The 12,518-nt window shown below is 91.7% G+C and overlaps 1 protein-coding gene across 1 annotated transcript; it reads right to left on the minus strand.

Moving 5' to 3' along the window:
* Positions 1–367: 367 nt before the first annotated feature.
* On the minus strand, positions 368–11,921 carry LOC119570638 (circumsporozoite protein-like; the record flags this gene model as incomplete). Its single annotated transcript, XM_037918293.1, has 4 exons — positions 368–415; positions 6,145–6,218; positions 7,451–7,582; positions 11,836–11,921. Coding segments are annotated over 4 exons (340 nt in total), but the record flags the coding sequence as incomplete, so codon positions are not given.
* Positions 11,922–12,518: the final 597 nt, after the last annotated feature.

Genomic DNA, 12,518 nt, shown 5'->3' on the forward strand with positions numbered 1-12,518 from the left:
CGCGGGCGACGCCGCGGCGCGCGTTGCCAGACCCAAGGCTGGCGAACGCCGCGCGCGCGAGAGGAACGCGGCGCGCGACGCGCGAGCGACGACGACGGCGACGCGACCGGTCGCGGGGCGCGGACGGCGCGGAACGGACGACGCGGGGCGAACGCCGGCGGCGCGCGAAACGCGGACGGGGGGCCGCGCGGCGAACGAGGGCGCGGGCGCGCGCGCGCGACGCACTGACGAACGCGCGAGTCCGACTGGCGAGGCGCGGACGCGAACGACAGCGGGGCGTCGCGACGTCGGACGCGCGCGCGCGCGCGCCCCCCCCCCCCCCCCAGCCCCGCCCCCCCCCCGCCCCCCCCGACCCCCCCGGAAACCCCCGAGACCACCCCCCCCCCGCCGCCCCCCCGCCCGCCCCCCCCCCCCGCCCCCCCGCCCCCCGGGGCGGGCCCCCCCCCCGCCCCCCGGGCCCCCCCCCGGCGCCGGCCCCCCGGGGCCCCCCCCCGGCCCCCCCCCCCGCCCCGCCGCCCCCCCCCGGGGCCCCCCGCCCGCCCGGGGGGCCCCCCGGACCCCCCGGGGCCCGGCCCCCCCCCCCCCGCCGCGCCCCCCCCGCCCCGCCCCCCCCCCCCCGGGCCCCCCCCCGCGCCCCCCCCCCCCGGGCCCCCCCCCCCGCCCCAAAGGGCCCGGGGGGCCCCCCCCCCCGAAACCCCCGACGCCCCCCGCCCCGGGGGCCCCCGCCCCCCCCCCCCCGCCCCCAAAAAAAACCCCCCCCGGGCCCCCCCGCCGACCGCCCCCCCCCCGCGGCCCGACCCCCCGACGGGCCCCACGGACCGGGGCCCCCCCGGCCGCGCCCCCACCCCGCGGCCCCCCCGCGCCGCGCGCCGCGCCGCCCCGCCGCCCGGCGACCCCGCCCGCCCCCCGCCCCCCCGCCGCGCCCCCCGCCCCCCGCCCGGCCGACCCCGCCCCCGCGAACCGCGCCCGGCCCCGACGCCGGACCCGCCGCCCGCGCCCGCGCCGGGCCCCCGCCGCGCGCCCGACCCGAACGGACCCCGGGGCCCACGCCCCGCGGGCCCCCGCCCCGGGCCGCCACCCGCCGCGGGGCCCCGGCCCACGGCGACCGCGCCGCGCCGCCGGCCGGGGGCCCGCCCGCCGACCCGCCGACACCCGGGGGGAACCCCGAACCGGAGCCGCCCGCGGCACGCCCGGCCCGCGCCGCCCCGGCCCGCCCGCCCGCAAGGCCCCGGCCCCGACGCCCCCCGGCCCCCCGCGCCGGCCCGCGCCGCGAGAACGCGACCCGCCGCCCCCGCCGCCCGCCCCGCCGCCGCCGCCCGCCCCGCCCCCCGCGCCGCCGCCCGCCGCGGCCGCGGCCCGGCGCGCCCGCCCGGCGGGCGCCGCCCCCGCCCCCCGCCCCACCGCCCCGGGCCCCCGCCCGCCCCGCCCCCCCAACCCGACCCACCCCGCCCCAAAGCCGCCCGGCCCGCGCGGCGGCCCCCCCGCGGGGGCCCCCCGAACGGCCGACGCCCGCGCCGGCGGCCCCGCGCCCCGCCCGCCCGCGCCCGGGGGCGGCCCCGCGCCGACCCGCCGCCCCCCGCCCCCGCGCGGCCCCCGAACCCCCGGCGCCCCCCGCGCCCCCCCCGCCGCCCGCCCGACGCCGCCCCCGCCCGACCCCCCGGCCCCCCGCCGGGCGACCCGCCCGCCACGCGACGCCCCCCCCGCCGCCGACCCGCGCCGGAAACGGGCCCCCCACCGGGTCCGCGCGCGACCCCCCCGGGGGCCAGCCCCCCCCCCCGCCCCCCGGCCGGCCCCCCGCGCCGGCGCCCCCCGCCGGCCCCCCCCGGACCGCGACCCGGCGCCCGCGCCCCCCACCGGCCCCCCCGGCGAACCCCGCGCGCGCGACCCGGGCGCCCGGCCGGCGGACCGGCGACGGCCGCCCGCGCGCCCAACGCCCCGCCCCCCCGCCCCGCGGCCCCGCCGCGGCCGCCCCCGGCGACCGGCCCCCGCCCGCCCCCCGCCCCCGCGAAAGCCCCGCCGGACCGAACCCCCCCGCCCCCGCCCCCCCCCCCGCGGGCCCCCGCGCGCCCCGCCCCGGCCGCCCGAACCCCCCACCGGGCCGGCCGCCGCCGCGGCGGCCCCCGCCGCCCCGGCCGCCCGCCCGCGCCGCCGAACCGCGCCCCCCCGCGCCGGGCCGCGCCGACGGGCCCCCCCCGCGGGACGGCCCCCGCGCCCGCCCGGACCGCCGCCGGCCCGGGCCCCCGACCCGCGCGCCCGACCCGCCCCCCGGCGCCGGCGGCCCCGCCGCCGGGGCCCCCGCCCCCCGCCCAACCCCCGGCGCCCGCCCGGCGGCGCCCGCCCCGCGCCGCGCCCCCCCCGCCACGAACCGCCGCCACGCCCGACCCGGGCCCCCCGCCCCGCCCGACCCGCCCGCGCGCCGCGCGCCGCGCCGAGCCCCGGAAAGCGGCGCCCCGGCCCACCGGGCGCGGCGCCGCCCCCGACGCCCGGGGCCCCCCCGCGGGGCCCCCCCCCGGCCGCCCGCGCCCCGGACCCGGGGCCGGCCCCCGGCGCGCCGCGGCCGGGGCCCGCCCGAAGCCCCCCCCCCGCCCGCCCCCGACGCGCGCGGCCGGCCGGCCGCCCGCGCCCCCCCCGAACACGCGCCCCCCGGCGGCGCCGCCCCCCGCGCCCCCGGCCCCCGCCCGCGCGCGAACGCCCCGCCCCCCGCCCGCCCCGACGCCGGCCCCCCGACCGCGAACCCCCCGGCGGCCCGCGACCGCCCCCCCCCGCCCCCGGGGGCCGCCCCCGCGCGAAACCCGCGCGCCGGCCGACCCGCGCCGGGGGCGAACCGCCCCCGCGCCCCCGCGGCCCCCGCCCCCGGGCGGCCGCGGCCCGGCCGAGCCCCCGGCCGCCGGGCCCGCGCGACCCCGACCCCCCCCGCGCCCCCCGCGCCGCGCCGCCGCCCCGCCCCCCCCCGGGGCCAAACCCCGACCGCGCCCCGCCCCGACGCCCCACCGGCCGCCGAACCCGCCCCCGACCGGGCGACGCCGCCGCCGCCGCGCCGACGCGGGCGGCCCGCCCGGGGCCCCCCCCCGCCCCCGCCCCGGCGCCCGGCGCCCGCGCGGGCCCCCCCCCCCCGCGCCGCCGACGCGAAAGCCGCCCGGCCGGCGCCCCCCCGCGGAAGGGGCGCGTCCCCCGCCGGCCCGCCCCCGCGAGCCCGGCCGGACCGCGCGCGCCCCGCCCCCCCCCCCCGACGGCGAACCCCCCGGGGACGGCCCCCGACCCCGGCGCGCGACCCGCCCACCGCGCCCGGGGCCCAACCCCGGCGCCCCGCCCCCCCGGGCCCCCCGCCCCGCCCCCCGCCCCCCCCCGCCCGCAAAGGCCCCCGCCCCCCGACCCCGCCGCACCGAAAGCCGGGGCCCCGGGCCCACCCCCGCGCGACCCAAACCAAAACCGCCGGGACCCGCGCCGGACCCCGCGCGCCCACCCGGGGGCCCGGACGCGAGCCGGGCGCCCCCCCGGGCCGCCGCCCGCCGCCGCCGCGCCGCACCCGGCGCGCCGGCCCCCCCCCCCGCCGCGGCCCGCCCCGGCGCCCCGAACGCCGCGCCCACCGGCCCCGGGCCCCCCGCGCCCGCCCCCCGCCGCCCGCCCCCGCCCGCGGCGCCCCCGAAAGCCCGCCCCCCGACGCGGGGGCGGCCGCCGGCCGCCGCCGCGGACGCCCGGGGGCCCGACCGCCCGGCGCCCGCCGACCACGGCGCCCGCACCGCGCCGGACCGGCCGCCCGGGGCGCGCCCCGCGGGCCCCCCGACGGAACCCCCCCGCGCCCGCCCGGGCCCCCCGAAGCCCCCGGCCCCCCCCCCGCCCCCGCCGCGCCGCCCCCGCCGGCCCCCCGACCGCGCCGCGCCGACGCGCCCCCGCGCCGCGGCCCCCCCCGCGCCCCGCCCCCCCCCCCGCCCCCCGGGCCCCCGCCGCCCCCCCCCCGACCCGCGGCGAACGGCCGCCCGGCGCCGGCCCCCCCGGCGCGGGCCCCCGCCGCCCCCCCCGCGCCGCGCCCCGGCCCACCCGCGCGCCGGGGCCCGCCCGCCGGGGCCGCCGGGGCCCGCCCCCGCGCCGCGCGCCGGCGGCCCGGCCGCGGAAACCCCCCCCCCGCCCCCCCCCCGGGGGCCCGCGACCGCGCCCCCGCGACGCCCGCCGCGGCCCCCCGGACGACCGCGCGCGCCGCCGCCGCCCGGGCCCGCCCGCCGGCCGCGAAGCCCCGCCCGGAACGACGCCGCGCCCGGGGCCCCCCCGCGGCCCGCCGCCCCCCGCGCCCGGGCGCCGACCGAGCGGGCGAACCCCGCCCAGGGCCCCCGCCGAACGCCCGCGCGCCGACGCCCCGCCCGCGCGCGACCCGACCCCGCCGCCGCGGCGGGGGGCCCCGCCGCCGCGCCCCGCGACCGCGCCCGCCCGGCCGCCCCGCGGCCGCGCCCCGCGCGCGCCCCCCCGGGCCCCCCGCGCCCGCCCGACGCCCGGGGGTGCCCCCGCCGACCCCCCGACCCCCGCGCGCCGGGCGCCCCCGACGGGCCCCCGCCGCCACCGGCGCGCCCCCCCCCCGCGCCCCCCGACCGGGACGCCGCCCGGCCCGGGCCCCCCGACCGCCGGCGGCCGCGCGCCCCCCGCGCCCCGGGGCCCCCCCCGGCCGCGCGCCGACCCCCGCGGGCCCCGCCGCCCGCGAACGGCCCCCCCGGCGCCCGCCCCCCGGCCGGGCCCGGACCGACCCGCCGCGCCCGAACCGCCCCCGCGGGGGACGGCGCGCGACCCCGCCCCCCGAGAACCCCGGGCCGACCCCCCCACGCCCGGGGCGCGCCCCGCGGACGCGCGACGCGCGGACCGGGCCCCCCCGCCCCCCCCGCGGCCGCCCCGCCCGCCCCCCGCCCGCGCCCCCCGCGGCCCGCCGGCCCCCGGGGCCGCCCCCGAACGCCCCGCCGGCCCCCCGGGCCCGCCCCGCCGGCGGAAAGCCCGAGGCCCGCGGGACGCCCGCCCGAGGCCCCCCGCGCGCCCGAACGCCCGCGCCCGACCGGCCCGCCCGGGGGCCGCGCCGGCGGCGCCGCCCGACCCGCCCCCCGCCGGCACCCGGGCCGCCCGGGCCCCCCGCCCCCCGCGGCCGCAACCCCGGGGCGCGGCCCGGCCGCCCCGGGCGCGGCGGCCCCCCGCGGCCCCGCCGACACGCCCCGGCCCGCCCCGGCCCGAACGCCGAAGGAGCCGGCCCGCCGCGCCGCCCCCCCGCCGGGGCGCCGACGCGCCGCCCGCCCCCGCGCCCCGCGCGGCCGCCGACCCCGCGCGGGGAACCCCGGGGCCCGGAAAGCGCCGCGCGACCGCCGCGGCCCCCCCGACCGCCGGCGGGCCGCCCGCGCCGCGCCCCCCGCCGCCGGGGGCCCCCCGCCCCGGCGGGCCGGCCGCCGCCCCCGCCCCCGCGACCCGCGGCCCCCCGACGCCCCGGCCACCCCCGGCCCCCGCCCCGCCGGAGCCCCCCGAAGCGCCGCCCCCCGCACCCGCGCCGCCCGACCCCCGGCCCGACGGCCCGGGGCGGCCCGCCCGCGCGCCGCGCCGACGCCCGGCCCCCGCCCGGGGGGCCCGGACGCCCCCGCCGGGCGGCCCCGCCCCCCGGCGCGGAACCGCCCCCCGGCCCCCGGCACGCCCCGGCCCCGCCGCGAACCCCCCCCCCGGCGCGACCGACCGCCCCCCCCGGGCGCGCCGGGCCGCCGGAAGGCCCGCGCCCGCGGCCCCCCGCGACCCCAAAGAACCCCGGCGCGCCCCCGCGGCGCCCCGAACCGCCCGCGGCGCGGCGCGCCCGCCCCCGCCGCCGCCCCGCCCCGCGCCCCCCGCCCCCCCGCCCCCCCGCCCCGCCCCCCGGCGCCCGCCCCGCGCGCCCCGCCGCCCGACCCACAAACCCCCCCGCGCCGCCGGGCCCCGCCCCGACGCCGAAACGCGCCCCCCCGGGCGCGCCGCGCCCCGGCCCCGCCCCCGGCGACCCCCCGCCCCCGCCCCGGCGCGCCGCGCCCGAACCGGCGCGCGCGCCCCGGAAAAGACCCGCGCCCCGGGGGCCGACGCCCCCGCCCGCCCCACCCCCCCCCCGCGGACCCGCCGCCCGCCCGCCCGCGCGGGCGCCCGCCCACCGCCCCGGCCGACGCCGACCCCGAACGCCCGGCCGCGGCCGCGCCCGCCCGGCGCGACCCCGGAACCGCCCCCCGCGGCGCCGCCGCGAGGCCCGCCGCCCCGACCCGGGCCGGCGCCGCCGAAACCGCCCGCCCCGGACCCGGGCCCCGCGCCCACGCCCCGCGGCCCCCGCCCCAGGGCGGAACCGGGCCCCCCGCCACCCGGGCCCGCGCGGCGGCGCCGCCCCCCCCGCCCGGACCCCCCGACCCGCCGCGGGAAACGAAACACAAAGCGGGGAACGCGGCGCGGGCCGCCGCGGACGCCCCCCCGCGCGCCCCCCGACCGCCCGCGGCCCGGCGCGCCGCCCGCCCGGCGAACCCGACCCGGCCCGGACGCCGACCGGCCCCCCAACCCCGGCCGGGGCCCCGACCCCCCGCCGCCGACGGAAAACCCCCGAAGCCCCCGGGCCCGGCCCCCCGCCGCCAGGCCCGCCCGCGACGACCGCCCCGGCCCCGGCCCGCCGGCCGAGCCCCGCCCGCCGCGCGCGACCCCGCCCCCGCCCCCCGACCCCGACCGCGCCGCGGACCGACCGCGGGCCCCGCCCCCCGCGCCGCCGAGCCCCCGCGGGCCCGAGGGCCCCCGGGGCCCCCCGGACCGGCCGCCACCGCCCCCCCCGCGGCCCGGGCCCCGCCGCCGGCGGCGAACGCCGCGGCCCAACCGCGCGGGCCCGGCCCGGCCGGCGCCCCCCGCCCCCGCGCCCCGACCGCACGCCCCGCCCCGAGCCCCCGAACCCCGCCCCCGGCCCCCGGACGCCGACCGCCCCGACCCGCGACCCGACCGGGCCGCCAACCGACCCCGCCGCCCCGGGGGCGCGACCGCCGCGCACGCCGGACCAAGGGGGGCCGCGCGCGCCCGCGACGCCCCGCGGCGCGGACGCCGGCCCCGCCCGGGCGCCGCCCCCGCCCCCACCGCACCCCCCCGGCCCCGCCGCCCCGCGGCGCGCACCCCCGCCCCCGCGGAACCGGCCCCCGGCGCGACCGGCCCGGCCGCGCGCGGAACGCCCCCCGCCGCCCCGCGGACCCCCGGCGAACGACGCCGGCGGCGCCCGCGGACCCGGCCGCGCCGCGGGCCCGCCCGACGCGCGAACGCCGACCGGCCCAGCGACGCCGCGCCCTCGCCGCCGCCCACCCCCCGGGCGCCCCGACGCGGCCCCGCCCGGCGCCCGGCCCCGCCGCCGGCGCGACCCCCCGGGCCGCGGCCCCCGCCGGCGAACGCCCCGGGGGCCCGGGCCCCGCCGCCGAACCCGCCGACCGACCGCCCCCGGGCCCGGGCCGCCCACCCGCCCGCCGGAAAGAACGGCGCCGACGCCCCCGCCGCGCGCCCCCGGCGCCCGCCGCCCCCGACGCGCGCCGCGACGGCGCCCCCCGGCGCGGCCGCCCGGCCCCCGCCGCCCCCGCGCGCGCCCGCCCCCGCCGGGCGGCCCGCCGCCCCACCGCGAACCCGCGCGCCGACCGCGCCGCCGCCGCGCGCGCCCGCCCCACCGCCCGGCGCCGCCGCGGCCGCCCCGCGCGCCGGAACCCGCCGGGGCCCAGGCCCCCGCGCGCGCCGCGGCCCACGGCCCCCGGGGCCCGCCGGCGGCCGGCCGGCCCGGCGGCGCGACCGCCCGCCCCCCCGACGCGGAGCCGGCCCCCGCCCCGCGCGGCCGCCGGCCCCGACGCCCCGCGCCCGACCCCCACCGCCCCGCCGCCGCGCGCCCCGAACGCCGCCGGCCCCGCCGGCCGGCCCCCGCGGCAGCGCCCCCGACGCGGGCCCCGGAGCCCGGCGCCGCGGCCCCCCCGGCGGGGGGCCCGGCGACGCCGCCCACGGCCCCCGCGGGACCGGCCCCCGCCGCGCCGACCGGGCCGCGCCGCGCCGCCGCCCCGAGACGCCGCCCGCCGGCCCCGGAAACCGAACGCGACGACGCCCGGGGGCGCGCCGGCCCGACCCCGCGCGACGGACCCCCGACCGCGCCCCGCCGGCCCGACCCGAACGGCCGACGCCGGCCGCGCCCCGGCCGCCGGCCCCGACGCCGCCCACCGCCGACGCCCCCGGACGCGGCGCCCCGCGGCCCAAAAAAACCGCCGGACGGCCGCGCCCGCGGGGCGCCCCCCGACGGCCCGCGGCCCCCGCGCGGACGCGGCGCCCCGGCCGGCCCCGAACGGCCCCCGCGGCCCGCGGTGCCGAACCCCCGCCGCGCCCGGGGCGACCCCCCGGCGCGCCGGCGCCCGCGGCGCCCACCCCCGGCGCCGCCGCACCCCCCCCGCCCCGGCCCCGGCCGCGACCGCCCCCCCCCCCCCGAGCCGGCCGGCGCGGCCGCCCGACCCGAAACGCGCCCGGCCGCGACCGCCGGCGCCCGCCCGACCCCACCGGGGCGACCCCCGCGAAACCCGGGGCCCGCCCCGGGCGACCGCGCCCCCCGGCCGCCCCCGCCCGCCGCCCCGCGCCGCGCCCCCCGGGGCCGCCGACCGCGACCCGCACCCCCCGGCCCGGCGCGACCCGCCGCGGCCGCCGCCCGGGCGCCGCGCGGAGACGCGCCCCCGCCGGCCCGGGCCCGGGGGGCCCGACCCGCGCCCGCCGGGCCGCGGCCCAACCCGCGCGCGCCGCGCCGGGCGCCGGCCCCGCCGGAAGGGCCCCGGCGGCCCCCGGCCCCACCCCCCGGCGCCCCCCGCGGCGCCCCGCCGCGCGCCCGCGCCCGGGCCCACCCGCCGGCCCGGCCCCCGAAGGGCCGGCGCCCGCGCCCCCCGCCCGCGCCGCCGCCCGCCCGCCGCCCGCCGCCCCCCGCCCGGCCCACCGCGACCCCCCGGCCCCGCGCGGACCGCGACGCGCCCGCCCGCCGGCCCCGGCGCCGCCAGCCGCGCCGCCACCCCCGGACCCCGCGCCGACGCGCCCCCCCCCGACGGGCGCGACCCGCGGCGGCGAAACGCCCGACCGGCCGACCCCCCCGAACGCCCGCGACGGCGCCCCCCCGACCCGCGCGCGCGCCCACCGCCACCGCCCGGCCGCGGGGCCGCCGACCCCGCGGGGACGCCCCCCCCGCCCGCGTCGGCGCCCCCCCGCGCCCCCCGCCCCGGCCCGCACGCCCCCGACGGCGGCCGCCGCGCGGGGGCCCCGCCCCCCCCGGCGCCCCCGGACCCCCCGGGCCCCCCCCCCAAGACCCGCGGGCCGCCGACCCGCCGGCCCCCGGGCCGGCGCCGAACCCCGCGCCCCCCGGCCGCGGCGCCCGGCGCCCCGCCCGCCCGGCCGCCGCCCCCCGCCCCGAACGGGCCCCCCGCGGCCCGCCCCCCGACCCGAAGCGCCCCGGCCCGCGACGCCGGAGCGCGCCCCCGCGCCGGCCGCCGCACGCGGCCCAAGCCGCCGCCCCGGCCCGCGAAACCGACCCCCGCCGGCGCACCCCCCCCCCGGGGCCCCCCGGCGCCCCCGCCCCGGGCCCAACCCCAACCGCGCCCCGCCCCGCCGCGCCGCCGCCCCCCCGAACCCGGCCGAAAGCGACGCGGGACCCCGACGCCCGCCCGCCCGCGCGCCCCCCGCGCCGCGCCCCCGGCGCGCCGCCGCCGCCCGCCGCCCCGGGGCCGACCGGGCCCCCCCCGCGCGCACCCGCCCGACCCCCCCGAAAGCCCGCCCCCCGCCGCCCCGCCCGCCCCCGGCCCCGGCCCCGGGCCCCGCCCCCCCGGGCCCCCCCCCGAACCGCCGAACCCCCCCCCGCCGCCGGCCCGACCGCCCGGGCCCCCCGCCCGGCGCCCCGCCCCCCGGCCCCACCGGCCCGCCGCCGGCGCGCCGGGCCCGGGGCGACCGGCCGCCCCGCCCAACGCCGCCCGGCCCCCCGGGCGCCCCCCCCCGACGCGGCCCCGACCGGGGCCCCCGCGCCGAGCGGACGGCGGCCCCCACCGGGCGCCCCCCAACGCCCGCCGCGAAGCGCGGGGCGAAACCCCCCCCCCCCCCCACGGCCCGCCCCCGACGCCCCCGCCCCCGCGGGCGGCGAAGACCCGCGCCGGCCCCCCCCGCCCGGCCCGCGCCGCCCCCGCCCCCCCCGACGCCACCGCCCCCCGACCGGCCCGACCCCGACCCGGGCCCCCGCGCCCCGCCCCCGGGACCCCCGCCCGCCCCCGGCGCCGCCCGCGCCCCGAAAACGGCGGGCCCCGCCCGCGCCGCGGCGAACCCCGCCCACCGCGACCGGCCGCCGCGCCCCCCGCGCGCCGCCCGGCGGCCGCCGCCCCCCGAAACCCCCACCGCCCGCGCCCGAGGAACCCCGACCGCGCCCGGCGCCCCCGCGACGCGCCACCCCGCGCGGGCCCCCACCGCGCCCCCCCCCCCCCCCCCCCACGCGCGGCCCCGACCCCCCGGCGCCGGGCGGCCCCGACCGGCCGCCGAGCCGCGCCCGCCGCCCGACGCCCGGGGCCGAAACCCCGGGGGACCGCCCGCCCCGCGCCCGGGCGCCGAGCCCCGACGGACCCCCGGCCGCCGCACGGCGGCCCCGCCGGGCCCGCCCGCCGGCCCGCGCGCCCCCCGCCCCGACCCGCCGCCGCCAGGGGCGCCGACGCCCGCCGCCCCGCCCCCGGCCCCCGCCGCGCGCCGCCCGCCCGGGGGCCCGGGCCCCCCCCGCCGCGCCGGCCCGGGCCCCGGACGCGGAACCCGGCCCCCCGCCGCGGCCCCCCGCGACGACGCGCCGGCGCGCGACGCGACCGGCCGACGGGCGGACGACGACGCGGGGACGCGACGCGGGGACGAGGCGCGACGGCCGAGCGGAGGACGACGCCGACGGCGACACGCGCGCGACCGACGCGCGCGCGCGGCGCGCGCCGCGGCGAACGAGTGCCGCGAACCGGCGACCGCGCGGCCGCGGACACGACGCGCCGCGGGCGCGAACGCCGACGCCCCGGGAGGCGCGCCGAACGCGCGGAGCGCGACCGACGTCGCCGCGCGACGACGCGCGCGCGCGCGACGAGGCGACGCGCGCGCGCGCCGCGACGCGCGCGAACGCGCGCGGGCGGGGGACGAGCCGGACGACGAGGGCGCGACGGCGACGACGCGACGAGAACCTCGAACGGCGCCGCGGCGCGGTCCGCGACCAAACGGCGCGCCGAGACGCCCCCGGACGACGCACGACGGGCGGCGCGGCGCGCGACGAACCGCGCGCCGACGGCGGCGCGCCGGCCGCGAACGCGCCGACGGCCCGGCCCGACGCGCGCGCGACGCGCGGCCGGAACCCGGGCGCCGAGACCGGGCGCGCCGCGCACGGAACGCGACGCGGACCGCCACGCGCGGAAACCGGGCGACGCGCGCGCGACGCCGCGACGCCGACCGACCGCCGGGACGCGACGCCGACGGCCGGCCCGAACCGCCCGACGAACGCCGCCCAACGCGCGAAACCCCACGACGCCGACGACGACGCGGCGAACGAACGCGCACGGCCGCCGGGGACGACAGAACCGACGACGCGACGCGCGACCACGGCGACGACGGCGCCGACGCGCCCGACCGACACGCGCGAACGAAGACCGGCGCCGCGCCGACGGCGACGCCGACGCGCCCGTCGCGCGCGCCCACGCGGACGCGCGACGCCGACGCGCGCGCGACGCGACGCCGCGACGACGCGCGCGCCGCGACGGCGAACGACGCGCCGCGCGACCCGAAACGCCGACCGCGCGCCGCGCGCGCGACGCGCGCGACGACGGACGGCGCGCGAACCGCGAGACGACGACCGCGCCCGCGCGGTCGCGCGCGCCGAGACCTGCGCGGAACGCGACGACGCCGCCCGCGCCCGAGAACGACCGCTGCGACGCGCGCCGGCGCGCGCAACGACCCGAACCCCCGCGACGGGCGCGACGCGCGACGCGCCGAACCGACGCGGACCGCAGCGACGCGGCTCCGCGACGCGCCCGTCGCGCGACGAACGCCGCGCGCCGCCGACGCGCGACCGCGCCGACGCCGACGGCGCGCGACGCTCGCGACGCCCGGGACGACCGACCGACGCCGCGCGACGAACCGACGCCCGCGGACGCGACGGACCCGCGAACCGACCCGCGGACGGCGAACCGCGACCGCCGCGGCGGCCGACCCGCGAACCGACGCCGCGACGCGCCACTCCGACCGCCGGCCGACGAACTCGGCCGCGACCGCGAGTCCCCCCGCCGACGCCCGCGCCGCGCGCGACCCGCGACCGCGACCCGGCGAACGCGCGACCCGACGGACCGAACGCCCCGCGCGCCGGCGCCGCCGCCCCCCGCCCCCCCCCCCGGCCCCGCCGCCCCCGGCCCGGCGCCCCCAAACCGCCCCGGGGCCCCCCCCGCCCCCGCCCGGGACCCGGCCCCCGCGAAAGAAACCACCCCCCGCCCGCCCGGCCCCGGCCCCCCCCCCCGCCGGGCCCCCGG

The sequence above is a fragment of the Penaeus monodon genome, unplaced genomic scaffold (genome assembly GCF_015228065.2).
Source record: "Penaeus monodon isolate SGIC_2016 unplaced genomic scaffold, NSTDA_Pmon_1 PmonScaffold_3383, whole genome shotgun sequence".
NCBI lineage: Eukaryota > Metazoa > Arthropoda > Malacostraca > Decapoda > Penaeidae > Penaeus > Penaeus monodon.